This window comes from Genypterus blacodes, unplaced genomic scaffold, assembly GCF_046128005.1.
Source record: "Genypterus blacodes isolate CSIRO-AG114 ecotype Tasmania unplaced genomic scaffold, CSIRO-AGI_Gbla_v1 ptg000147l_1, whole genome shotgun sequence".
Classification (NCBI taxonomy): domain Eukaryota; kingdom Metazoa; phylum Chordata; class Actinopteri; order Ophidiiformes; family Ophidiidae; genus Genypterus; species Genypterus blacodes.
The window spans coordinates 253,440-277,868 of NW_027466949.1; the positions used below are offsets into that span (position 1 = coordinate 253,440).

The 24,429-nt window shown below is 43.4% G+C and overlaps 3 protein-coding genes across 3 annotated transcripts; 1 reads left to right on the top strand and 2 right to left on the bottom strand.

Moving 5' to 3' along the window:
* Nucleotides 1-1,255: 1,255 nt before the first annotated feature.
* LOC143012422 (uncharacterized) lies at nt 1,256-3,726 on the bottom strand. Its single transcript, XM_076165527.1, has 8 exons — nt 3,530-3,726; nt 3,317-3,454; nt 2,471-2,661; nt 2,287-2,375; nt 2,131-2,199; nt 1,826-1,930; nt 1,675-1,749; nt 1,256-1,590 (listed from the first exon to the last, which is right to left on the bottom strand). Exons 1-8 carry the CDS (start codon nt 3,724-3,726, stop codon nt 1,420-1,422), a joined length of 1,035 nt encoding a protein of 344 aa, XP_076021642.1. The 3' UTR covers nt 1,256-1,419.
* A 955-nt stretch (nt 3,727-4,681) lies between these two features.
* fyna (FYN proto-oncogene, Src family tyrosine kinase a) lies at nt 4,682-18,752 on the bottom strand. Its single transcript, XM_076165639.1, has 12 exons — nt 18,611-18,752; nt 11,802-12,058; nt 11,106-11,202; nt 10,286-10,384; nt 10,006-10,109; nt 9,555-9,704; nt 9,264-9,428; nt 8,447-8,626; nt 8,056-8,132; nt 7,721-7,874; nt 6,744-6,875; nt 4,682-6,194 (listed from the first exon to the last, which is right to left on the bottom strand). The coding sequence occupies exons 2-12, from the start codon at nt 12,046-12,048 to the stop codon at nt 5,986-5,988; spliced, it is 1,614 nt and encodes a 537-aa protein (XP_076021754.1). The 5' UTR covers nt 12,049-12,058; nt 18,611-18,752; the 3' UTR covers nt 4,682-5,985.
* Nucleotides 18,753-21,306: 2,554 nt separating this feature from the next.
* marcksb (myristoylated alanine-rich protein kinase C substrate b) lies at nt 21,307-24,188 on the top strand. The gene is made up of 2 exons (XM_076165563.1): nt 21,307-21,657; nt 22,650-24,188. Exons 1-2 carry the CDS (start codon nt 21,562-21,564, stop codon nt 23,238-23,240), a joined length of 687 nt encoding a protein of 228 aa, XP_076021678.1. The 5' UTR covers nt 21,307-21,561; the 3' UTR covers nt 23,241-24,188.
* The last annotated feature ends 241 nt before the right edge of the window (nt 24,189-24,429 follow it).

Below are 24,429 nucleotides of genomic sequence, written 5' to 3' on the forward strand. Positions count from 1 at the left end.
CGGTTTTGTTTTTTAAACTTGCACCCAAATCTTCCTCTCATTCATTTATTATTATTATTATTATTATTTATTATTTAATTATTATTATTATTATTATTTAACTTTTTTTCAGCTTTTAATTTTTTATTTTATTAACTTTAATTGTATTTTATTTATTTCTTTTTTATTCAATTTTTTCATGTTTTTAATATTTTATTTTATTTTAAATATTTTTTATTTTTTATTTAAATCAGCTCCATGCAGATAAATTCACCTTGGATGCAACAGATCCTGTAAACAACCTGCAGCACAGTGTGATTGTCTCTGTGGGGGGTCTGCAGGTAGGCCACAGGAGATAGGCGCATGTGTGGTCTGTTACATACAAGGATAGGGTGCCCTCTTGTGGTGGGATTCGTTACATGCGCCCTGTGCAAATAACTGGGGATAATTCAACAGGAAAGCTTTAATCTGGTTATAAGATAAAAGGAAACGTGCACATATCAGATGATATTGAGAGAGACAGAGAGGTTTATAAATGTCATGTGAGGGAGATGATGGGGGATTGCAAATTAATTTTTTGTTTCATTCTGTTGCTTTCAGTGCATTTCAGGTGTCTTCTCACAAAGCCTTAGCCTTCTCATAGTTTAGTTTATGCCTGAGCTGACTACCAATGGGCCAATTTGGGCCAATTTGCCTGACATCTGCAATGTAATGCAAACAGCGCCCTCTGGTGTTCTGCTTTGCCCCTACGACAGCTTTGATGTCTACAAATCAAATTGAGTTGATGCAGTGCAGTGCAGTGCCCTCCATCTTCTCCATTTTCCAATGCTCTTTTCCTTTAATGTGCCTTCTGCTCCTCTAGGTCAGATGGAGCTGTGCTGCATAGACCTGGAGTTAGACGTTTTCACATTAGATCTTGGGTGCTTGTCAAATAATTTGCACAATACTAGCAGTTTCATTTTGGCGTGACATCATCAGAGACAGACTGGCAGAAAATCACAAACTACCGTGATGATAGGCTCACCATTTCATTTCTTTACCTTAAAATGCAAATACTACCAGATAGTGATTTTTAAAGAAAATATTGCTTTTACAATTTCATTTCATGCTGTTTCTTTATTCAAAAGCGAGCTGTTTTCAAATCTTTAAAACACAGGATCAAGGATTTCTAGCACATGTACAAACCCTGATAATGGCATTTTATGAACTTTCGCTCATGGCTGAACATCAAAACCAAAAGCACATGACTGGTGAACAATAATTATTTTTACCCGTCACCTGCATGCATGTATCTCTATGTAAGAGCACAACATTTTAATCACACACATATAAGCTCCAGTATTCATATCTTCACACCTCAGTGTAAGTGTCATACTTTACATCATTCAATCAGTCATGCCGGCGCACCAAACACCCACACACAGACACACTCGTGTGTCTTTACAGTGCAGCTGCATCACTGGGGTTCACAGGCGTGATGATAAGGGTGAGCTCCTTAGGTGCGGGAGGAGAGCAGTATCTTTCCTCCCTCAGGAGCCGCAGCAACAAATCCTCAGCGTCCTGTGGCCAGCGGTAAACATGTGTGTTCTGAAGCCAGCCTGGAACATGCCTCTATAAGGATATGGATGATTGTTTTAGAGAAAAGAGTGTTTTTTGATATGTAGGTCATTAATAAAACGTTATACTCTCTCTGACCTGAGAGGTGTCGAGGAAGAGAACAGGAACGAATCTGAAGTTCAAGCTGCCTTGCTGGATGAATTCGTTCTGCATCTGGGAAAAGCAACATTTCAAGTCAATTCCTTCCCATGATTATTTCTCACTATAATCCAGAGATGACAATTCTTACCATGGAGTAAAAATATTTAGTGTGCAGGCCGTGTCGGTCTTCTCCACATCCTTCTATGTCTGCTTTGTACTTGGGACTGATAGCGATGATAATCAGGACAGATTGCTGTATGAAAAAAGGCACAATCCTTCCTCATTTGGTTCTGGTATCAAGTCTTTCAGAACCAAGAGTGAAGTTATTGATCTTAATGTCAGTTTAGTTGCAAGTCGCCTTCTTGTGGGCGTCCAAGATAAGGAGTTACAGCTTTGACGTGACATTAAACCAATACAATGTGTTGTTCAAAACTAACCGATATGTGCACTTACATCTTTAAGGTAAATGTCCATCCACTTGTTGATGTCCATGTGCCTAATATGGTTGTCAAACATATCAATCTATGAAACCAAAGACAGCAGTATTAGTGTCTTGCAAGTTGTTTTTATTGGATTCTAATTTGTTTGTGTTAAGGTTTTGTAACTTACAGCCGGTCGGAAACCTTGCTTGGTGAGGAACTCTACAAACGGGACCATTTCTGCTGCTGCGTCTGACGAATAGGTGATGAAAATATTTCCTGGGATAAGAAATCCAAATGAAATAGTGACACATCATCATTCAAACCCAACAAAATGTCCATCTTCACCATCATCCCCATCAAGAGTAACTCACGGCACTCGTCAGGCAGACTGATGGTTCTCGTCTTGGCCTGTGAGGCGGCGACATCTGCGCCGGATGAGCTCAGGTTCATCACGCTGATCTGTGACACGCCCTCAGAGGGAGGGAGGGAGAACTGCGGCATGTTCACTGTGACGCCTCCCCTGGGCTTGCTGTCATCATGAATGCTACGTTGAGGTCTGAGTCTGAGGGGACAAGAAAGTCAACAAAGAGGCGTACACAACAGATCTGTCTAAATGCAAATCAGGAGGCGCTGCGTACGGGAAATATTGAGGCTGACAGGGAGCAGAGAGGTGCCAGGGGTGAGGGGGGTTGATACTGTACATGTTGAACTGTCCAGCTCCTGCCGAGTGGAAATATCTGACGTCTGCTGGATGATGAAGGTCTGTGGATTCAATTAAACATACATCTGTCTGAATATACAGTATGTGTATGGAAATAGACGCAAAGCAGCAGCAAATAGTTTAAGAGCATTTTAAACAGGCTGTTGATGATTTGGCTTAACTGAACTGTAACAAATATTGAGTCAGAACAGTGAAACTCAAGCAGTGTCTGAATTATAAGATACAAGGTTTTCATAGTGACGCATAACCTTTGCGTTAATGTAAGTTCAACCACATGGAGGTTCCATACTCAAATACACATAAGCAAGGCACTCAACCTCATGTAGAGGAGGAAGCATTCAGAATCAAGTTTTTTTCCCATATCATCCATATCTGATTTGTTTTAGTATTGGCAGATTTCAACTCTTAATAGCGCCGTTTTTAGTTTTCATATCAAACAGACTTCATACATTTACCACTCTCAGTAAAACACACAGTAACACAGTGAGAAGGTTACTTGCCGTAGTTGTGGATGCGGTGCTGCAGGGGCACAGAGGGAGTGAAGTCTGGCCATTCATCTGCAGATCTAAGTGGCAACGGAGGCTCCAAAAACCCCAGATCGGTCTGAAGCTCATCTTTGTCCTCATGTCCCCCCCTGCATATTAGAGACAGGGCACAGACTGAAGCTGAATTTGACTCTATTCTTTTGTTTAAAGAAACATTTACTCACATGCATGTGTCTCTTTTTAGACGCTCTGTTGGTCCACACTGGTCTGATGATGATGATGCACAGTTCCAACAGCAGCACGGCCTTCTTATGTCCCCTTGTCTGCCGTCTGCTGCAGGACAGAAGCCGTCGGGCAGTCGATGATGAAGATGCAGGCTGGCAGGCTTCGCTCGTCGCTCTGCTTCGTCCCTGAGCTGCATCAGGTCTGGAGGACGAGCCGTCTCACCCCAAAACTCTCTAACTTGTGCACATTTACTTCTGTAGGAACCGTTTCCGTCCATGCAGCAGCTTGGTAAGACATTGTGTGGATTACTATTCAATATTTTGTTTCCTCCAAATGCATTTTCTGATCTATTTATACTGCAAAATGTTTTCTGCTGGGGTATTTCTCCAGATTCTTCCATTTTAAACAGATTTCTTCAGCATGGCCACAGCCCTTTAAGAAACAGAGAGGAAGAGAAGAACGATGTGTACTGTTCGATACCCAGCATGTAGGCAAATTAGATGGAGAACATACAGCATTAATACAGCAAAAATGATCTTAAAGATGGTCCACAATCACACGAGTCTTAAAAGAGTCATACAACATGAAAACGTAATGATGGAAATGTGCTCATACCTGACGGAGGAACACGCCATGAAGAAAGACAAAGACTCCTCAGTCCTCTGCTGGATTCTTTACACACCTGTGAGTGTAGAGGCTTGTATGTTACAATCTGCTATATGCAAATTCTTCTCTGCCTACGTAACGGCCAATCAGGGCCAAGAGGCAACTCCTGCATGTTGTTGTTGCTCAGCCAGGTGAACCAGAATAGTTTCATCAAATTTAAGTGGATTAGTAACACTGTCACGTCTCCTTAAATGATTTATGTCTTAATTAAATCAAAAGAAATGTGAAGCCAGAGGAGATGTTTTAAAGCACGTAGAAATAACTCAGTTCCAAAGATGAAATTTAGTTTAGTGCACTAAGCGCACACCTGAAGAGTGAGGAGATTTACATAAACTCTGAGTTTAGACGCACTGCCTGAATGTCAAAGTCAGCCTCAGGGGAAACCGCAAAGAGGTGGTTAAGTCATCGGCAGCTCAGCCCTTACGGCTATTTGCACAACGGTGACGGATTTCCTTCCTTAAAATTGTCGTATAAGATCTTTCAACAAAGCATTAAAGGATTAAAATCAATCACTGGTAATGCTTTTCACAGGTTAGTGGACGAGACGGCAATGGCAGGATTGTTTATTTCAAAACCAGTTGTGTACATGGAACAGACAGAGACAATAAATAATGCAGAGACCAAAAAACATTTCTGGCACAACTGCTGAATTAGGACAAAGGAAGTGATGGAAAAGTAGAATTTTTTGTGAACACACAAAAAGAAATAGTTTATTGTCCTGGAGTGCTGATGTCCAAAATGTTGGTAGAGAGCTGAGGAATCACTTCATGTGTGCTCGAGGATGCAGATGAAAAGAAATAAATACCATGAAAGAAACACGTCTGGTCTCATAAACAACATGATGGGACAAACACTGGTATGCTTCCTTCATTCCGCTCATGGAAAAGGCAGTTTGTTTGTTTGTTTGTTTGACTGCTAAAGCAAGGAGCATTATTCTGACGCAGCCTGCTGCCATACAATAATGTAACATACATTTTAAAAAGATCATTATTAAGCAGTCAGCTGAAAGATGATTAATGGAAGTTTGCAACCGCGAGACGCCGCAATGAACCCAAAGTAGCTTTGACGCCGACTTAAAAATCATTGACTGAAGCAGAAACACGATGGATGCACTTAATATCAGCGCAGGAGTGGAAGAGTCCATGATGCAACAGGCATTTTGTTAGTGAGTAGAAAGCATGAAGGCATTCCCTTACGTTATAAGAATATTACTAAACATAAAAAGGCAAGAACAGGTGCTATAGTACATCTAAGTTCCTTGAGAAGAGGATAGCAGTTTCGTTATATTATTAACCTCGTAAAAAAGGTCAGTGGACCCTCAGAGAATTTCTGAGATATTCCCGTCCACAATGTCTAACTATTCCTACGATTATGTCACCGTCTGTGAGCCGCACGCACGTCCTACGAGCCCGTCACTCTCCAATTACCTCCACCTCGGATTTTGTAAAGGAAAAAAAGAAGAAAAGGAAAAAAAAAATCCACACAGTTCCAAAATATCAAAAGTAATATAAAATGAAACAAAAACCAAAAGAAAAAAAATGAAAACAGATAAGTAAACAAGCAATTCGTATTTACACTACGTACAAGTTGAACGACACATCTCCTTCATCACGGCAGTCATTTTGAATTCATCTCCTTGTGCCTCCCTAGAAATCCTTGGATTTGTCAGTTGGGTCGCGTCACGGCGTCTCTGTCTCTGTCTCTGTCAGATGTGGGTGGGTGTTTGCTGTTGGGTGATAAGAGGACGGGTGGTGGTGTCTAGTGATGAGATGGCGGCAGCGGCGGCGGCTCAGAGGTTGTCCCCCGGCTGGTACTGAGGCTCCGTGGCAGTGAAGTAGTCCTCCAAAAAGGCCTGCAGGTACTCGAAGGTGGGCCGCTCCTCCGGGTCTTTCTTCCAGCACTGCACCATCAGCTCGTGCAGGGACACAGGGCAGTCCTGCGGGCACGGCATCCGGTATCCCCGCTCCACCTGCTCCAGCACCTCCCGGTTGTTCATGCCTGCAGAGAGGAGCCGAGGGTCAGGGTGCAAATAATTGTAAAAGTCAACTTTGCTGATTCAATTCAATCTAAGATCAATCATGAACTTGATTTTGGACTCCAGCAGAAACAAAAATGTATCTGAACATATAAGTTTCCCTTGTAGCTTGTTTGCCTCGGTTAGTGATTCGACATTTCTGTACTGTTTGTGCTCAAAGGAACATCGTCAGGACATTTTGTACAATTCAGGATTCTATGTTTAGAACAAACAATCAACAAACAAACAAACAAACAATCCTTCTGCTGCTCTTCAAACTAATGACCAACTTTTCTTTATAGGGAACGTCTTCTATCAACAAACAAGGGGTAAAGAAAATACAAAAATAATAAGTCTCTAATATTTAATTGTAATGCAAAAATATGTATAACAATCAGAAACAGACGCAAAATCAGCTATTTAGCATTTCTCTATTCTCATGTTCAATCTACTTCATTACTACCGGTTTTTAAGGGACTAAACCTAACATTAGACACCAGGATGTAAACACACGCTGTACTAATTCTCCTGACCTGGATACGGCACTCTGCCCTTGGTCACCAGCTCTGTCAGCAGGATCCCGAACGACCACACGTCTGACTTGATGGTGAATTTCCCGTAAAGTGCAGCTTCAGGAGCCGTCCACTTGATGGGAAACTTTGCACCTGAAAAACACAAAAAAAATCCCTTAAATCGCTGTAAACCTGCTGATGACACACTAACTGCTTTTAAAATGTACGTTGCAGTGGCTTATAACAGGCAACGAGTGGAAAAGTAAAGTAATAACCTTTTTTCTTTTTTTACAGAAACCATAGCAGTAAGTAGGTCAGTCTCCATATTTTTGTCTTCATCTGTGATTTCATTAGTGCAGAGACATGAGGAAATGATAACATCCCACCGGGGAAAAAAGGAACAAATTCCATTATCTCTCCCTCTCCGTTTGCACTTGGTCCAAGGTGAACAAGTAAACATTAAAAGCACTAACAAATGAACGTGTTGACATAGTGAGTAAGAAGGCTCTGGAAGTCCTCCTGGTCCTCTGCAAGGCTGCCAAACACACATTTTCAGGGCAGTGGCTGCGTTCTAACAACCCGCCAGTAGTTCTTTTGAGACACGCGTGACTGATTAGTCTTCTGTTAAATCGTGCAGCGTAAATGTGATTTCCTTTTGTCTTTGCGTTCTGGTTGTGACCACATGTGCCTCTGCAATATGAGCAGATTTTCCAGTGTCACCAAGAGAAATTCCTGTCTGTCTGTGTGTGTGTTTTAGACTTCACAAAATGGAATAATTCATCTCACACCCCACCAACATTTTCCTCTGACATTAAAGTTGTTTTTAAAGAAAACTGTGTGGTTGGAGACTGTAATCTTTCTTTTTAACCTTCATCCAACTATGGCTGACGGCATGCAGGCAAACATTCACGATCAAGACATTTGCCACACACACGCACACACACGTCATCAACTTTAGTATGTAAATTCCCAACCTGGACCTTGACCTCCACACATACCTTGTCTCGCCGTGTATTCGTTGTCCTCTATGAGCCGGGCCAGGCCGAAGTCGGCAATCTTGCACACCAGGCTCTCCCCGACCAGGATGTTGGCAGATCTCAGGTCTCTGTGGATGTAGTTCATCCTCTCGATGTATGCCATGCCTGCCGCCACCTGGGAGACAGAGATATTTTTAGATCGCGTGTCGGACCCCTGAACGGCGAAGGTGATTAAACTTGTGCTCTGCGACAATCCCACATAAACGAATCTGCCACAGCTGAAATATGACGGAGAAGAATCACAGATCAAAAGCATCGTGGTTTACACCTTTCCCGCCTCCCCTCCCCCTGCGTACCTGAGCGGCCATGTCCACCAGATTGGGCAGCTTGAGGCCTCGTCCTTCTCCGTCTTTGAGGAAATCGAGCAAACTGCCTGAAAATGAGAGATGTGGAGAACTTAATGGCGGCCCCCTGAAGTAGCGCGTGGGTGTAACGCTGTTATAAATTGTGTTTTCTGTAGCGCCGTGAAAATGTAATTGAGCAACATTGAGATTCAGTACACAGCACGCGTACTGTACAGTCGCTGTAGATGCATGAATTATGCATTCGGTCTGTGTGTGTGTGCGTGTGTGTGTGTATGTATGTGTGTGTGTGTGTGTGTGTGTGTGTGTGTGTGTGTGTGTGTGTGTGTGTGTGTGTGTGTGTGTGTGCACCAATGTAATATTCATTGGCTGAAAATGGTGCTACCTTTGCACATGTACTCGGTGACGATGTAAATGGGCTCCTCGGACACCACGGCGTAGAGCTGGACCAGCTTGTCGTATCGGAGCTTCTTCATGATCTGAGCCTCCTCCAGGAAGGACTCGGGCGACATGGTGCCGGGCTTCAGAGTCTTCACCGCCACCTTAGTGGTGCCGTTCCACGTGCCTGAGAGGACGAAATTAGACGTGAAAACTATATTTATATGTATAAGTGTGTTGCGGTAAAAGCTCAATAACAAATAATGATTCTAATCAATTCTATCCTGACTAAAACGTTACGATAAAAGCCATTTTGTGGAATTAAAGACAATAAAGTACTGCATTTTCTTCTCTGTTGTCTGCAGTAAAATGGAGTCAAACCATGGAGATAAGTCTTATGGACAAACTTTGGCTGAAATGATGTTTTCAAATGTCACTGAAAAAGAATTTATTCCAGGACTTAATCCATGTCTGTGGAACTAACCTTTAATACCATCACATCCCAGCAGATCAGCACAGATGGGACATTTCATTGCCCAGTGAGGGATTAACTGATCTGAACTAGGATAGACTCGACAGATAAGCAATGTTAAAGTTACCTAAAGGACATAAAAATACATATATTGAAAAATTCTTCAAAGGAAACGTCTCGTATGAATCCTGGTCAAAAGTAATAAACCACTCCCTGAAATTAAACGCTACTTTCTGTGCATAATTCTGGGTGGAGGGGCTTCTTAACCAGCTGATGTATTGCGTAACACTGCTCACAGCTGTCCGCTCCTGACCGGGCGCCAGGAGAGAAGACAGAACGACAGAATACGCACCCATCCAAACTTCTCCAAACTGGCCGTTGCCGAGGCGTTTGATGAGCTGCAGCGACTCTCGCGGGATCTCCCACACGTCTTTGGTCTTGACAGACAGGTCGGCCAGTCGCGGCATGCCTTTGTGGCACGGCACGATCAAGCGGCAGCACAGACCTGCAGCCCTGGCTGGATTTGAGCGGGGGAAATTGAATTCAAAACCACATTAGTAGAAGACAGAGTATTTTGAGAGAAGGAAGAAACAAAAGCCTAGATTTTAGACTTGGTAGTTATTACACATCCCACACCACTCACTGGAATAGTGCTGTACGAGCTGCTGGAGCGAATCAAACTGGGCCCTGGTGGTGATGTAATAGCCTCCGCTGTCCAGCTTACGGATCTTATAGTGTTTGACATGGTCTCCCTTGACGTCATCCCAGTCCTGGATGGAGAGCGAGTAGGCCCCTGGCACAGAGACACAGAGACATATTCAATAAAGAACGAGGCCGGAGACACAAGCAACAACGTTTCACTGAGTCGACTTTCACAAAGAACAGCATACGTGCATCAAAAAAACACATTAGACCATCAATCTCTGATAACGAATACGGGACAACTGCATAGTTTTCTGCTGATTCTACTGCTTCTAATCCCACCGAGCACATTACTTATAAATGTGTTATCAAATCTACGTTTATTCCCTCTTTACTTAAGTTTAAAAAGCTGCCGACGTGTCAAATTGTGAAGAGCTGCTCGGTCAAGTTACCTTTGGTTGTCTCACTCTCACGGATGAGGAAAGTGCCCCTGGCATTGCCGTTGGAGAGCAGTTGCCTCTCTGCGTCTTTTCGGCCTAATTTACCAAAATACCAGCTGGGAGAAAGAAAGAGAATCAAAGATAGAGGGTTAAGAGTTGTTTAAATGTCTTTGTAATCCACTATATGTAATGTTTACGTGCCAGATACTTGTTCATCATTTGCTGTCCGTTGATGAAGCTGCAGTGGTAAAGACTTTGTGTGTGGGTGTGTTCTTAGAAAGTTTAAACTCACTCCTCAGCTTGGATCGAGTCCACCGGAGCTACGTAATTGCTGGGTATGTAACCAGTTCCACCTGTAGTGAGAGAACGAGCTTCCCACCAGTCTCCCTCCCTGAGAGAGAGAGAGAGAGAGAGAGAGAGAGAGCGAGAGAGCGAGAGAGAGAGAGAGAGAGAGAGAGAGATCAGCATTTACATAAACAAGCATAAATAAACATTCTGATATATGGATCCACAAATTTCTTGGCCGTCTCGTCTCTTGAGAGCCCAGTGGAGCAAATTTGTCTAAACGTGCTGCAAAAATTGAATGCTGTCATTTTCTGCAGCATGCCTCCCCCCCCAACCCTTTACTGAATCATCATCTTTTTAGGCGGCACCGATCGACTCTGATGAAGCCAGTGAAACTCAGCATAGAGGAATCTGGAGCTGCCAAAGTTAACATAACAACAAGCAAAACAGATTTTTTTCTACATTTTGTCGAACTTTTCATTATATTTGATTTAAACGACATCTTCCCAACAGTGCCCTCTACATGTTCCACTTCCACGGTGAAACTGAAAACTCCAAAGGAAGCAGGTTCAGCCTCATCAAACACAGTAATCTCAGAAATTCCGCCTTAAATGTATATTATGTGATTATTAGAAGTAGCACAGATGGGGGCAATCCAGCCATTCTTATACTTAACTCTAACATTGGACATGTTTCACATCTGTGAAGCAGAATGTGGACTGAGCGGCTCTACAGTGCACAGACAGACATTCTGGAAAGACCCGAGTCGGAGGGGAAAACAAAACCGCCACCCTGCGCTGCTGTCATCCAGATGTTTTCACACTTACGTGCTGTTGAGGATCTGGAACCTCTCCCCCTTTCTGAAGCTGAGGTCATCCTCAGTCCGGGCTTCGTAATCATACAGGGCCACAAAGAGAGTCACCCCTGCAACACAAAGAGAAAGCCAGACAGTTAATACCGCCGAGGAGGTTGCCTTATGAAGGCCCAACAAATTTATCATCTATGATTAGAAGTGGGCCCCGGAGTTCCTTGTAATCTGGTAATAGGCCTGAAAGTGTTAAAGGATTTCATTTTCTGATCTGATCTGAATCTTTCCTGGATAGTCAGAGCTGCCGTTCCTTCCACAAAGCTCACCGTCTCACAGACAAACATGTTTTTGTTTTCACCCAGGGTCGGACGAGGTCGCTGCTCTACTTTCATCTGCTCTTTGTGTCTTCTTCTACCTTCAGTCGCACACCAGAGACGCCTGAGACGCTGCACGTGTGTGTGTGAGTGTATTGTACGCGTTTGTATCTTTAAGATCTGAGCGAGACACTGTTCTGGTTGTCAGATGTGTCTCGGCGAGTAATTTAGGTCACTCTGTTTTCCATTAACTTGCAGCCAGTGGACATTCATCTTCTGCAGCCGATTATCACTGCACTGCACTGCACTGCACACACTAGAGAGGAATTACATGTTCATTTAAGAATACAGGAGATTTATTTACTACAGTTACATTTATAGGAATAGTCTAACAGCCTCACCGGTTCCTCCTCGGGATCGAAGCGTCCCGGACTGCGAGGACGAGTGGACTCCCCCGAACACGGTCACCCCCTGCGTGGCCGGCGCGTGGAAGTTGTTGTAGTTGGGGATGGCGTTCGACCCGAAGCTGGGGTAGTGCTGCGGCGTGGGGTCAGCCCCATAGCGGTACCCTGAATTGTGGGACAGGCTGGTCTCGCGGTCATCAGTGAGTTTGGCTGCTTCTTTATCCTTACATTGGACGCAGCCCATCCTCTACTTTCTGCGGGTGAGGAAGAAAATGGCATTAGGAGGGAAGGTAACATAATAGCTTCAAAGCCACCGCCGCCGTCGTCACCATTGGGGAAATTCTGACGCAATGCTCTATTATTACAGCGCTTCCTCTGAGAGTTACAGTGTGCCTTCTGAAAATTCTTTCAATTAGGCTGAAATTAAACGCGATACTTTAAACTCCATTACTAATTACGCTGAGGAATGTGATGTGACAGCGGGTGTAACGCCGCAGCGTGTGGCTAATTTGATTATTGTGGGAAATGGAAACGTTTGGCACGCTGATGTGAGGGAATATCCTCCATAGAGCGACTTCATCACGCTTCTTACGATGGCTTCATTTACATCCAATCGTGGCATTTACAAGGTGTGCGTGTCATTTGATACCTCCACCTACGCTGGTTAAAAAACTTCCAACTGATTGGGACGGGACTGTGGGGAAGGGTGGGGCAGCATGGGCAGGGGGAGGAACCAATCAGACTCCAATGCTGATCCAAATCCAGGAGCAGGAATGGGTTTGATAGATTTCCCAATTCCTTTAAAAGTTACTGTTAAAATTTGTGAAGATAGATCCCAAAAAACCCCAAAACAAACGTTAACAAAACCCATTTTCTGGCTTCATTCTGAGACTGGTGAAGCAGACTGATGGAGGATTCTGGCTTCTTTAAAGCAAAGTTAAACCAGCGCCTATAATGAGTCGAGGCAATTACACAGCCTTACCGTCCTTTAAGGCCCAGTTTTAAGTAACGCACATTCCTGCTCACCATACACACACACACACACACACACACACACACACACACACGAGAGGTGCAAGAGGCAAACGCTGCTCCTGACCGCTGCAAACAAATAAGGTAGAGTGGGTCAGTTTTAAACTCGCCACCACATCAGCAAGCGTCACGTGTTTATAAAGATGATTGAAGAGCCAAGAGAGATCCTCCCCGAGTCACATTACATCTGATGTTCTCTCATACTTTTGGAACGCTGGATATTCCTCTACTCCTGCTCCCATTTAGGTCATGGTGTAAATATTTAGAAGTACTTGGGAAGGTTTTTGAGGCCTTTGATCAGAGGACTTCCTGTTTGGCCCCACAGTGTCCTAAATGATACTGCGGCTTAATGGTTAAGAGGTAAAAGCTACGGAGTAAATGACAGAATTCCTCCAGGCCTGTTTTACATTTACTAGCGAGGAACCCAAACGCCCACGTCCCCAAAAAAAAAAGAAAAAAAAAGTGCAAACAGATGTGTAACTTGCTGCACATGTAATGCAACAGGATGGAAGGAACTTAGACAGTACTAGAAAGAGCAAATACTGAGATCAATAATCAATACTTACTAACAAAGTACATTGATATCTGAGTTCAACAGTTCTCAACACAATACAATGATACAATAAGTGAATTCCAATTTGAATTAATTTTGTTTTGTTACTTTCTTCGTCACCTCGCAAACTACCTGGGATCACTTCAAGTACCATCGGTGGTCCACGTCCCACAGTTTGAGAACCCCAGTATAAGACAAATGGAATAGAATTACCACAAATTCTGTTTTTCTGTTGTCCATTATGGCTGGAAATGACACTCAAAAGCTTTGTAATAGATTTTGCTTCTGTATTTTAGATTGGAAAAGACAATAACATAACACAGAACACAAAATCCAAGACAAATACTGTCAGTTTCCAATATGTCTTCGTCTGTGATAATAAGAAATGCTTTCATTACCAAATCTAAACATCTGCTCTGCATTTGTGAGTGAAACTGTGTGTCGACACACACAACAGTAAAATGACTACAAAGAAAACAAGGAGATACTGTGTGTGTGTGTGTGTGTGTGTGTGTGTGTGTGTGTGTGTGTGTGTGTGTGTGTGTGTGTGTGTGTGTGTGTATGTATGCATCTATAGTATAGTACACAGGCCGAACAAATATTCACCCACTTTCGAAAGTAGTTTGGGTGATTTCTCTGCTTTAGTTGCACCGTGTTGCATTTAAGCAACACAACACAACAGCAAAGCCTCTGCAGAGAGACGGAGATCATTGTGATTCATTACTGCCAATAAAACCCTAGAAGAAGAAGAAACGAGCCACTGGTAGAATCACAGTATGAGCCGAGAACAAAGCTGAGACCACAGACACAAACGGGGGGAGAAAGCCTCTGGTAATCCTTAAGATATGACTCACACTTGGCATTTATATTCATATCTCTTATCTTCTTATCAGGTGGAGGTAAAGTTTTAAATAATCCACCTTAAATTCCTGAATTGTGGTGAAATGCACAAACTCCCTCTATGCTCGTCGGACTGCATTTACTTTACAGAGTTACAGCGCAGCTCTGGTCACGTTATCTCACACACACACACACACACACACACACACACACACACACACACACACATAAAGCAGCTCTGGCTCTAAACCGACAGCGATTACAGCGATTACAGAGGTGAATTCTGTTTTATGGTGGATTTTCTTTGCGATGAAAGGGGGGGAGATCTCACTGCACATCATCAAGCTGCCTGTGGGGATTATGAAAATCTTTCTGCTCCGTAGTAAAAAGGCCAGGCACTACCATGGCTTTATAAATATCTGCAGCCATTTTGCTTTGCAGAATCTAGGCCATCGACTATTGTTTATAGGTTCCTTTTATACACTGCTGTTGTGTGGGCTTAATAAACATTTGCATTTGAATCACGTCCATGTGCACTTTGCATTATTGCTGGAGTTACTATATGACGCCGGCAGAAATCATCCACCTTGTTTAAGCCTCTGGAGTCGTAACGCCTTCATGTGCTATTGGACTTTTCTCTCTTTTCACCTCTCTGGCAACTAAAACAAAAATAAGGCATAACACAACAATAAATAGTGATTTCTACTGAGGTTTTTGCACAATACTGAATAAATAAATACAAAGCTGAGAGGAAGAAATGTTTCCACATATCTGCAATAGAACAAAACTGAGATAAATTGTTGATCCTTGAATTCTCGAAAAGTCGGCCCAGAAGAAAATGACATCAACACAACATTCAACCAAAAATATTCCAAATAAATGTTTTTTAAATGACAAATTCAGATTCTATTCCATTCCATTCCATGCAACAAACAAGACCTTCAAAATGGCAAACTGTCTCATTTACAGTGTTTGAGAAGTGAGAACTGCACAACTACTCACTAATACATCATAATCACAATCAGGGAATGATCAACATCCTGCTCAGCTATTCAGTTACTACACACCAATCAACACTACAAGTCAAACGCCTCCGGAGACCTGAGAGGCAACTTTCTCCCCGCTGGAAAAAAAAACAGCTGAGGGCAACAAAGCCTTGGGGCTCGTCCCTTCTGTGGCACAGCTTGGGTATCGCATGACCACATCGGCCTGCGAGAACTCTCATCGTGCTTCTATTCAGCCCCAAAATGAACAGCTTGCATCTGAGAGGAAGGTCCAATGGGGACATGATCATCGCCACCTAACGTGTTGTAGCAGTTAATTGCAAAAGGCAGACAGAGGGAGAGAGGGGAGAGAGAGAGAGAGAGAGAGAGAGAGAGAGAGAGAGAGAGAGAGAGAGAGACACAGAGAGAGAGAGAGAGAGAGAGAGAAAGTGAGTGGGAGGATTTGACTTTTACACACAAACACACAGGCAGATGGGCTTCCTTACCAAATGGGAACTGTCATATTAAAACGCCAGATCAGCTCAAGAGATCGTCTGAAAATCTCACTTTGATGTCTGGCCAAAATCCGATGAGAGTGAGTCCAAGCTGCTGTGACATTCCTTCACATCAGTAAACGAGAGGCGAGAGCAGGAGCCGACATAATGTGAAACAAAAGTGATCGGACAGTGCCGCAGCTACATCAGCCACAAGTGGGATTTAATTTTTATGAGATGAGGGGCTTTATTTTGATGCTGTGGGGGTTCTTGTGTAAATGATTTGTGATAACACAGCGCTGGGAGCCATAATGTGATACTTGGCTCTTAACACCATACAGCTAGGAAATCAATATACTAAATTAAAAGGACAAACATGTCACGCAGAGCAACTGATGGAGTGGAACAGTAGCCACTCAGTCAGGACTGTAAAGCGGATTTGTGCTCCTCTATATTCTCTAATAAAATGCATAAGTGTATGTGCCGTGCTGAAACCATGTACAGGACTGCTACGTTGATGAAACACAGTGATTCTTACAGTGCTGCAACAATGCTAAGTTGATCTTTCATTCACAATAGGCTGACCTGTTATAGTTCTTTGGGCTATAAACGACGATAAAAGCAAAAGAATGTGGTGCTGAAATGTCAATGTTCGACTCCATTTGTCATGACGTGGAAGAATACCGTCAATATTTAACCCTGGCACACTAGAACACAATCTGCTATTCAATGTCGCCTTCAACAAGCCCTGTTTGAATGGAAACTGGCGTCCCTTTGCACTCAGATCATTGACATGCCACAAAACAAGGTCAAACCTCCCACACTCCTCCTACTGGAGTTTCACTGGCAATGACCTTATTCAGATTGTCATCTATTAATCAGAGAATTGGACAAAACGAGATCATTTTCCCTTGTGTTCCACTTGAACGTGAACCCCACTTGTTTGTTTACTGAGTCCTGCAGATCGCTGACAGTCTCTTGCTTCTGGGTGCCATTCTCTGAATTGTTACAATATTTGCTTGTCTTAAACAACTAAGTTCATTCAGTGTATGAACAACAACACAATGACCACATTTCACTAGGCTACAAGATTATCCACACAAAGCAATGCAGTGTTTGGCTTTCAAAGCATTCTTCACGTACTGAATGAAAGGAGCTCGTTATAAAACCCACAGCTGAGCTTCATCTGCATGTGTGGGTTTAAGCCCAACTGTGTTTTGGTGTCACACTGTTCACAGTTGAGTATGTTGAGTCATGTTGGTAAATCACTAAACCCATTGTGAGTGAGTAGGTCCATTCAGAGAGGAGCGTGGCCCAGGAAGAAAAGTAAAGTGATTCAGAAGGAGAACTAACTTTTTCTCGATTCGAAACAAAAAACGGGAGCAGATCCTTGCTGGTACTGCGCTGGGGTTTTGAAAAGGATTCTTTCCAAATCTTCTGCCAGTGGAGGGCAACGGTCAGTGTAAGAATCCGCTGGAAATTCTGATGTGGTGGCCTACAGCACTGGAGGTTGGAAGGAGTGCGGTAGAGCTAAATGATGGAAAGTGCAAACACAGACGTACTGTATGTACTCAGGCTCTGCTGCTGTGTGATTCTGTGTCACGACTGTTGACTGACACATTGACGTGCCAAAACAATCCCTTGTTACGTAAAAAAGAAAAAGAAAAGAAATTCACGTCACGGCCAAACAAACTGTAAGGATTCAACATCATCATACATCAACAAGCCTACACTCCATCTGATACCTGCTTATATCACAAATACTGTATCTCTGGTGTGAAACGTTGCACTAATTTACAGCTGAATGTGATTAAGACTCAGATCTTGGTGTTATTGTTTCATTTCACTGCATACCAACAACCTAAAACATTCAAAAATAGGCATGAAAATGCTGTTTTATACATTTTACACACTATATTTTGATGCCATATGTAACTCATCAGACCAGAACCTAGACTAATCAAATCACGAATAAGAACCATCTGCCTTTACTGAGCTAAATGTTCCATTACAGTGATGACAAGCTGACGTGTGGAGCATGTATGTGCCACCGTATCCCATAAGTAGGTTTAACTGTATGGGCTGAAGGGGCCTGAGGGGAAATGTATGGTTCATGAAACACAACAGGCAGTGAACTTCTTTCAGTCCCTTTCATTCAAACATGATAAAGATCACACGCAACAAGGACATGAAGAATATAAGCACCAGGGTCCCACAACCTCAATGTTGTCCTCATGACTGGAACTTATAAGAGAAGGACGAGTCCAGCCTGAGTCCAGCTTCATCCCAACAGTGCATCATTCCCAGTGTTTTCCCACAAGATGGATGGCTGCACCTCCACACACACATCCCATAACCAGATTAGGGAAGCTCTAATTGGATATTTAACAGCTCGCTAACGCAATTAGATTAAAGCATATGACAATTATTGTAAGTAAATCAATAGGAGGCTGTTTGTAGGCCGTTGTTTGCAGGCGTTGGAGTGTGTGTGTGTGTGTGTGTGTGTGTGTGTGTGTGTGTGTGTGTGTGTGTGTGTGTGTGTGTGTGTGTGTGTGTATGGCCTCAGTGGTCAGATGTGCTCTGCAGCGCATCCATCCCTGTTGCTGCAACGATCCTGAATCACAGCGCTGCAAAACATCACCATAATAACGACTCAGATCCTCGTTCTGGGGGTCATTATCCGCCTCACCGATGGTTAAGTTAACCATCACACACACAGGCGCACATATCCGCACATTCTCACACTAAAACGCTGGTTTTGTTGCATCGACCCACTCCCGTGTTATTTATCCGCTTCTCCCCCACCACCACCACCGAAGATGAATTCATCTCGCAGTCCACAGCGCTAAAAAGGCACAAGGCGGCTGCAGCAGAAGGAGATGGAGGGCAGAAAAACGCGCTTACCGCAGGAGAAACAGATCAATCCATCGGAGTTTCCAGGCGGATGTTCGCGGGGAGCTTCGCCGACGCGTCTCTAGACTCTGTTGGTGTTTTTTCGCATTGGGAGAATAACAGCAGCATTCCCCGTCCCTGCCGATTCAGGAGCCCCCTGTCGCCGCCGTGCGTACAGATGATGACAATGGCGACCACGGTTAAGCTAACCACAATAACAAATACTGCTTCAGGGTGGACCCTTCAAAATAAAACCGAGGTTGCAAACCGGATTGTTGGAACCAGAGCGCGTCGTGGAAAATGAAATATAATTAAAATGAATCTAAACTACGTTGAATGTAGATAATCCTACCACCATTACTACTCCTTTTTCTACAAATAATAATAATATAACAATTTCCACAACCTATTCCTCTATAATCGTTGGCTGCCTCTTTGCAATATTTTGGATATTATTTGAGTTAAGTATTTACATTTATTGTTGTTTGTTGCTATTGCTCTATCTGCTCTCCGATTTTTGTTGGTGGACCAAGTGAAATGTGTAAAAATTACCTTATCTCGTGCTTTTATTTTAATGGAAACGTCATATCTTTTTCCGGTTTTATCGCCGTTGTCTTGGTGCAGCTGTGATTGCGTACGGTCGATGCGCATCCACACGGACTAAAAGCTTCAAATTGGCATCGAGCTCAGCCAATCAGAAATTACAATGCATAGTGGAGCGCCTCCTTGTCTTTGGAGTCACAAAAAAAGGAAAAACAAGGCAAGGTTGGCAAACTAAAGTAATTCGAGCTCTGTTTTTGTTTTTTTTTGCATCCCCATCCTTTGTCTATAAATATGGAGAAAAACAAGGAAAAGGCAGTTGCCCGAAGAAGTTAAATAGATAAAAAGAGATGAACAGAAACATAAAACTAAAATCTAATTTGAGCCACAGGAGATATATAAACCTCTGAGTTTGTGGTTTGACTTATTTCTCCCAACTTGACACTCCATGCTAATTCTCCTATTAAAGGTTGATACAGAATAAAGCCACAAACAGCAGCACCAGGCAAACAATTACAAAGTCAAACAGTCAGGTCAAACTGTTAGAATAAACCTAAATAAATGTTTTTCAAATCGGTGTATACACCGCTGATGTTCCTGAGAAGTAATCTGTTTAGGAATGTTCTCAATTATTATAAACACTCCATTTTGAGGTTGAATCTGCTGGACAAGTGAAACTTTTATATCTCGATGTTTTGGAGCCAAACATCTGATTCCAGTTTGAAAAGGCTCACTGCTCTCCAGGCTTTGTTCGCCACTTGACACATTCGCCACAGATCACCATGATAATTAAAAGCTTTGCATGTCATCAGAGCATCACAACAATGAGCGCGGCCTAGTTGTCCGCTGAAAGGAGGTTGGGTGAACAAAAGTCACCCTAATCCACAACTGCCTGCCGCCTGTGCTGCAAAGTTCTGAACCCTCCTTCTCTATAGGAATCACTAACACAAGAACGCCAAAGACCACTGCGACCTATTCCTTGAAGCCATTTTGGACCGGTAACCATGGCAATGTGGGTCAAGCAGTGATGGCAGAGTGCAGACTTGTGGATGGCGGTGGACTCAGAGTACTACAGGCTGGAGCAGGCAGCCATAAACTCTCATTATATCTGGGTCACTGGGATGCTCCAGCTGCAACAAGAACACAAGACACTATTATGCAAGACGAGGGCTGAGGGACGACGTGGGCAGAGGGGCTTAAACTGACACAGACATGTTTGTTTTCAGAGAGGAACATATGTGAATGTCTGTGAAACCAGCTGAGCTCTGCTTTCTCAGCTCAGTTTGTCCATACCAGGCGCTTGTTTTGGCACATAGATGTTTGAAGTTGTACATTTTTTAACTTTCACTTTTGAATGGGGAAACATTACAAAGGTCCCACAAACTTTAAGTAGGCTCTGTAGTAATCACAGTGACACTCCCATGAATCTATCTAGTCACAAATTGCAATGTAGTGTTCCATAATGGATCCTTTGTGTGGTGTAATTGGACTATATATCAAAGATTTCCTTCAATTATTTCAAAATAAAAGACAAAGGACAATGGTAACCACAGTTCACTGGGGAAATTGACTCCTTTATTTAACCATTTCAACTGCTTCCTTTGTTTGTGCTTATTGTTCTTACTGTCTTACTGGGTCCTCATCACTGTGTTGTTTATATTTGAGTCTATGTCTACGTCCAGGAAGCAAATTGCGATCCAAATATAGGATAAAGAAGAAAGTTGACCTCTTCGTTGCGACAAATTGAGTGTTAACTGTGTATACCCCATAAAAGAAGTTCATTTTATGTAATTTATGCAAATGGAGAGAGAATAAAGATGTTTAACATTTGCCTTGGATGCTTTCTGTAGTTTCTGAAACATATCTTTAAACTTAATTTACCTTTGTGATGACGAATTCCTTCTTTTAGATTTAAAGCCACAACTACAGAAACCCTCTGAAAGGTCGTTTTCAGACAGAATTAATTCAAGTTTAACTGCACTTTAAGGTGGAAATAAGCACAAGTTCCAGGCCATGTTGTTGTTTCTCCCCTATTGTCCAAGGCCCCCCTACTCCATGACCCCCCCTCGCGTTGAGGATTGGAGACTTGTGATTGGTGGAGACGGAGCGGCTGTGACGTCATAGACCCAGTGCCCATTCATCAGGGGACTTGGGCGTTGTACTCCGCATCTCATTTGCGGCGGGGCCAATTTCTCCATTTACAAACTGTGCTCGAGGAAAAAAAATCAAAAGAATTCGCCTTTCTTTTGCGCAAAATTCACATTTTACAAATCCTCACGCGTTCCTTGCTGCGATTCTGTGCTTTCTGGCCGAATCCTCTGGAGAAGGAGGCGTCGGTGTTTGACTGAATTTTGGGAAGGAAGCTTGCGGTCTTTGTTCATTCATTTCTGATCGGTTAGGGTTCCTTTGTTGGACCATAAAGCATGGGATCGCAAAACTCCAAAACCGCTGGAAAGGAGGAAACCGCGGTGGAAAAGCAGGCGGAAGGGGCAGCTGTTGCGGCCAAATCAAACGGACAGGTAAGCGTGTTAATGTTTGCATTTTAACCCGAATACTCAACGGCAATTTTGGTGTCAGTTTGGCAATGTGTTGAGTCAATGGCGTATTCCGTGTTCAATGTAGCGCACCCACACGCTCACCGGCATCCAGGGGAAAGTGGCCACATGTTTCCACCCAAGAGCCGTTTGCTACAATCGAGTTAATCCACAGAGAAATACGAGTTCTAAAAACGTACAGTGTTTTATTGATACCTTTTAAAATTACCCATGCACATATTTAATCCTTTTTGTGGATGAATGCATGGGCGACCAATATCATTGTTCAGCATAGAGTGAATAAATGAAATGAAAGATTTGGATATGCTGTTAAATACAAATTTGCTTGGATCGTATTTATGCACATCTTAAAATGATAATTGTCTAAAAAACATAATAGCGTGGCTGGTATTTGTGGTCGCTCTGGCGGTGGCATGGCCATTTTATAAATCACATACCACGCCTTTGTTGCCAGGTTCTAGAAGACATCCACGCGTTTTGAACACAGAACTCGCCCGTTTGACACCATTTAAAAATAAAAACATGTGAGGATGAAGGGCGTAAATCATTTTACGTCAACAATAACATGCGTGATTAGACTATTAAAGCCTTTTAACAAGCCCAAAATCCCAATATTCCTCCTTTATCGGTTCAACATGCAACGCCGCCTAGTGGTTGGTGGGGAGAACTGACGCCCAAATCGACCAGCCCACTGCTGAAGGCCACTGATCTGTCGTCACTCTCCTAGTAACAGATGTTGCTGCAGTTTTAGGAGTATTTTCCTATTGGTTCCTGCCAGGCGGTGACTTTGATTAAATGTCATAGCGCCGGCAGACAGTGTAGGGGGCAGTGTGCAGACAGGTTACTATGTGCGTTACTATGGGCCTCTGAGGAATGATTATGCAGAGTGTATGTACCTGTATCTACCTGAATATAATGTTGCTCTTGATTTAAATGTATTTCCTGTCTTGTTATAGGAGAACGGCCATGCCAAGACCAATGGCGACGCCTCTCCAGCTGCAGAGGAGGCCAACAAGGCAGATGTGCAGGCCAACGGCAGCAGTCCTTCTGAGGAGGCGCCAAAGGAAGAGGAGAAAGTAGAGGCTGCCCAGGCCAACGGAGAGAAGGAGCCCGCTGCCACAAACGGGGAGGCTTCCGCCAAGCCAGAGGAAGGCACGCCATCCACCAGCGAGGACGGCAAGCAGAAGAAAAAGCGTTTCTCCTTCAAGAAACCCTCTTTCAAGCTGAGCGGCTTCTCATTTAAGAAGACCAAGAAGGATTCTGAGGAAGCGGCAGAGGAGGGAGCGGCGGAGGAGGGAGCGGCAGCAGCAGCACCGGCCGAAGGAGAGAAGGAGAAGACGGAGGAGGCAACCACCGAGGAGGCCAAGCCGGCCGAAGCCACTGAGGAAGGAGCCAAGGAGGCAGCCCCCGCTCCTGCTGAGGAGCCGAAGGCCGAGGAGGTGAAGGAAGAAGGAGAGGCGGTGGTGGAGGAGAAGCCAGCTGAGGCTTCACCTGCTGAGCCAGAGGCAGAAGCTAGTCCAGAGGCCCCGGCTGCTGCTGCTGAGTAATCCTGCTGAAGAAGACACAGAAACGAAGGAGGCGACGAAGCCTGTCTGAAGGAATGCAAGGACTTGTCTAAAACCAGGGATTTTTGTTTCTTTTTTGTTGGTGTTTGTTTACTATTCTGCAACCATTTCATCCATAATGACTGCAATGTCCTTGGCAGTGATGGACAGGAGGTGTGCTGCTCCCTCACTGCTCAGTGGTGCTTGCATTTGTGACGTGGGTGAGTGTGAAAGTGCGACTGTATGTGTATGTGTGTGTGTGAGTGTTTTCTACATGAAACCATGACTGTGTTGACAGGTTGAATTTGACATATTTAATCCAAGTATTTGGTGCTGGGCAATTGGATGTAGCAGCTAAAGCTGTGTCTGCAACAATGACACGTTGTGATATTTAAAGGGAAATCTGAAGCAAGTCTTAATGTTGTCTTTGCAGTGCGCAGTTGTTTACAACTCTTTAAGCTCAATGCCTCCTGTGGACACAAAACCATTCCTGAATGATCTAGATCTAGTTTACTGTCAAACCAATAGGTGCTCATCACTTTCCATTTAGATTCCACCATTTCCAAACTCTGTAGTAATGCACGTTGTATAGACTTTGATATTACTGGTTTTATGACTGAGATGTACCTAAATGACTGAAGTTTTTAACAGATTACCCATTGTAAATGACGTTTTCTTGTTTTTCACCATTTGTAAGATTGAATAAAATTGGGAAACGTTTTAAGCAAATTTTGCATCAAGCTGTGATGACTACAACACCACATAAATGTGCATCAGTCTAAACTGGAGAACAGACAAATGGTTAGGGGTGCAATCTTTCGAAACATCTTTTTGTATATAATGAGGCTTCACCTTGTTCAATATGGAATGTAACTTTGACTACATAATGATATGAAGGTGTTCAGTTTATTTTCCATGAGCACTGTGGAATAATAAAGGAATAAAGTGTGAATTGGCAATCTGAGCTCGTTTTATTTATATGTATTCCAAGTCACCTGTCTGTATGTGGAGATTTAAAGACCGTGGCTGAATAGCACCCCCTTGTGGTGAAGTACCAGAAAGGTGATGTATCATCAAACTGAGTGCTGGGCTGCACACACAGCATCTTTTATGAGGTTTTGGAACGAAGGCGGGCACCTTACACCCCATAAAATTAACATAGCATTTACTGTCACACTTGCAGATATAGTTT

What these genes read in the sequence shown, in the direction of transcription:
- LOC143012422 (XM_076165527.1), bottom strand. Translation starts at nt 3,726, where the DNA reads ATGCAGCTCAGGGACGAAGCAGAGCGACGAGCGAAGCCTGCCAGCCTG. An exon ending in CTAAAAAGAGACACATGCAT is followed by an intron (nt 3,455 to 3,529) that starts GTGAGTAAATGT and finishes TCTAATATGCAG; the next exon opens with GGGGGGACATGAGGACAAAG. An exon ending in TCTTCCTCGACACCTCTCAG is followed by an intron (nt 1,591 to 1,674) that starts GTCAGAGAGAGT and finishes ATATCCTTATAG; the next exon opens with AGGCATGTTCCAGGCTGGCT.
- fyna (XM_076165639.1), bottom strand. Translation starts at nt 12,048, where the DNA reads ATGGGCTGCGTCCAATGTAAGGATAAAGAAGCAGCCAAACTCACTGAT. An exon ending in TTCCAGATCCTCAACAGCAC is followed by an intron (nt 10,385 to 11,105) that starts GTAAGTGTGAAA and finishes TCTCTCTCTCAG; the next exon opens with GGAGGGAGACTGGTGGGAAG. An exon ending in GCTCGTACAGCACTATTCCA is followed by an intron (nt 9,429 to 9,554) that starts GTGAGTGGTGTG and finishes GCTCAAATCCAG; the next exon opens with CCAGGGCTGCAGGTCTGTGC.
- marcksb (XM_076165563.1), top strand. Translation starts at nt 21,562, where the DNA reads ATGGGATCGCAAAACTCCAAAACCGCTGGAAAGGAGGAAACCGCGGTG. An exon ending in CGGCCAAATCAAACGGACAG is followed by an intron (nt 21,658 to 22,649) that starts GTAAGCGTGTTA and finishes GTCTTGTTATAG; the next exon opens with GAGAACGGCCATGCCAAGAC.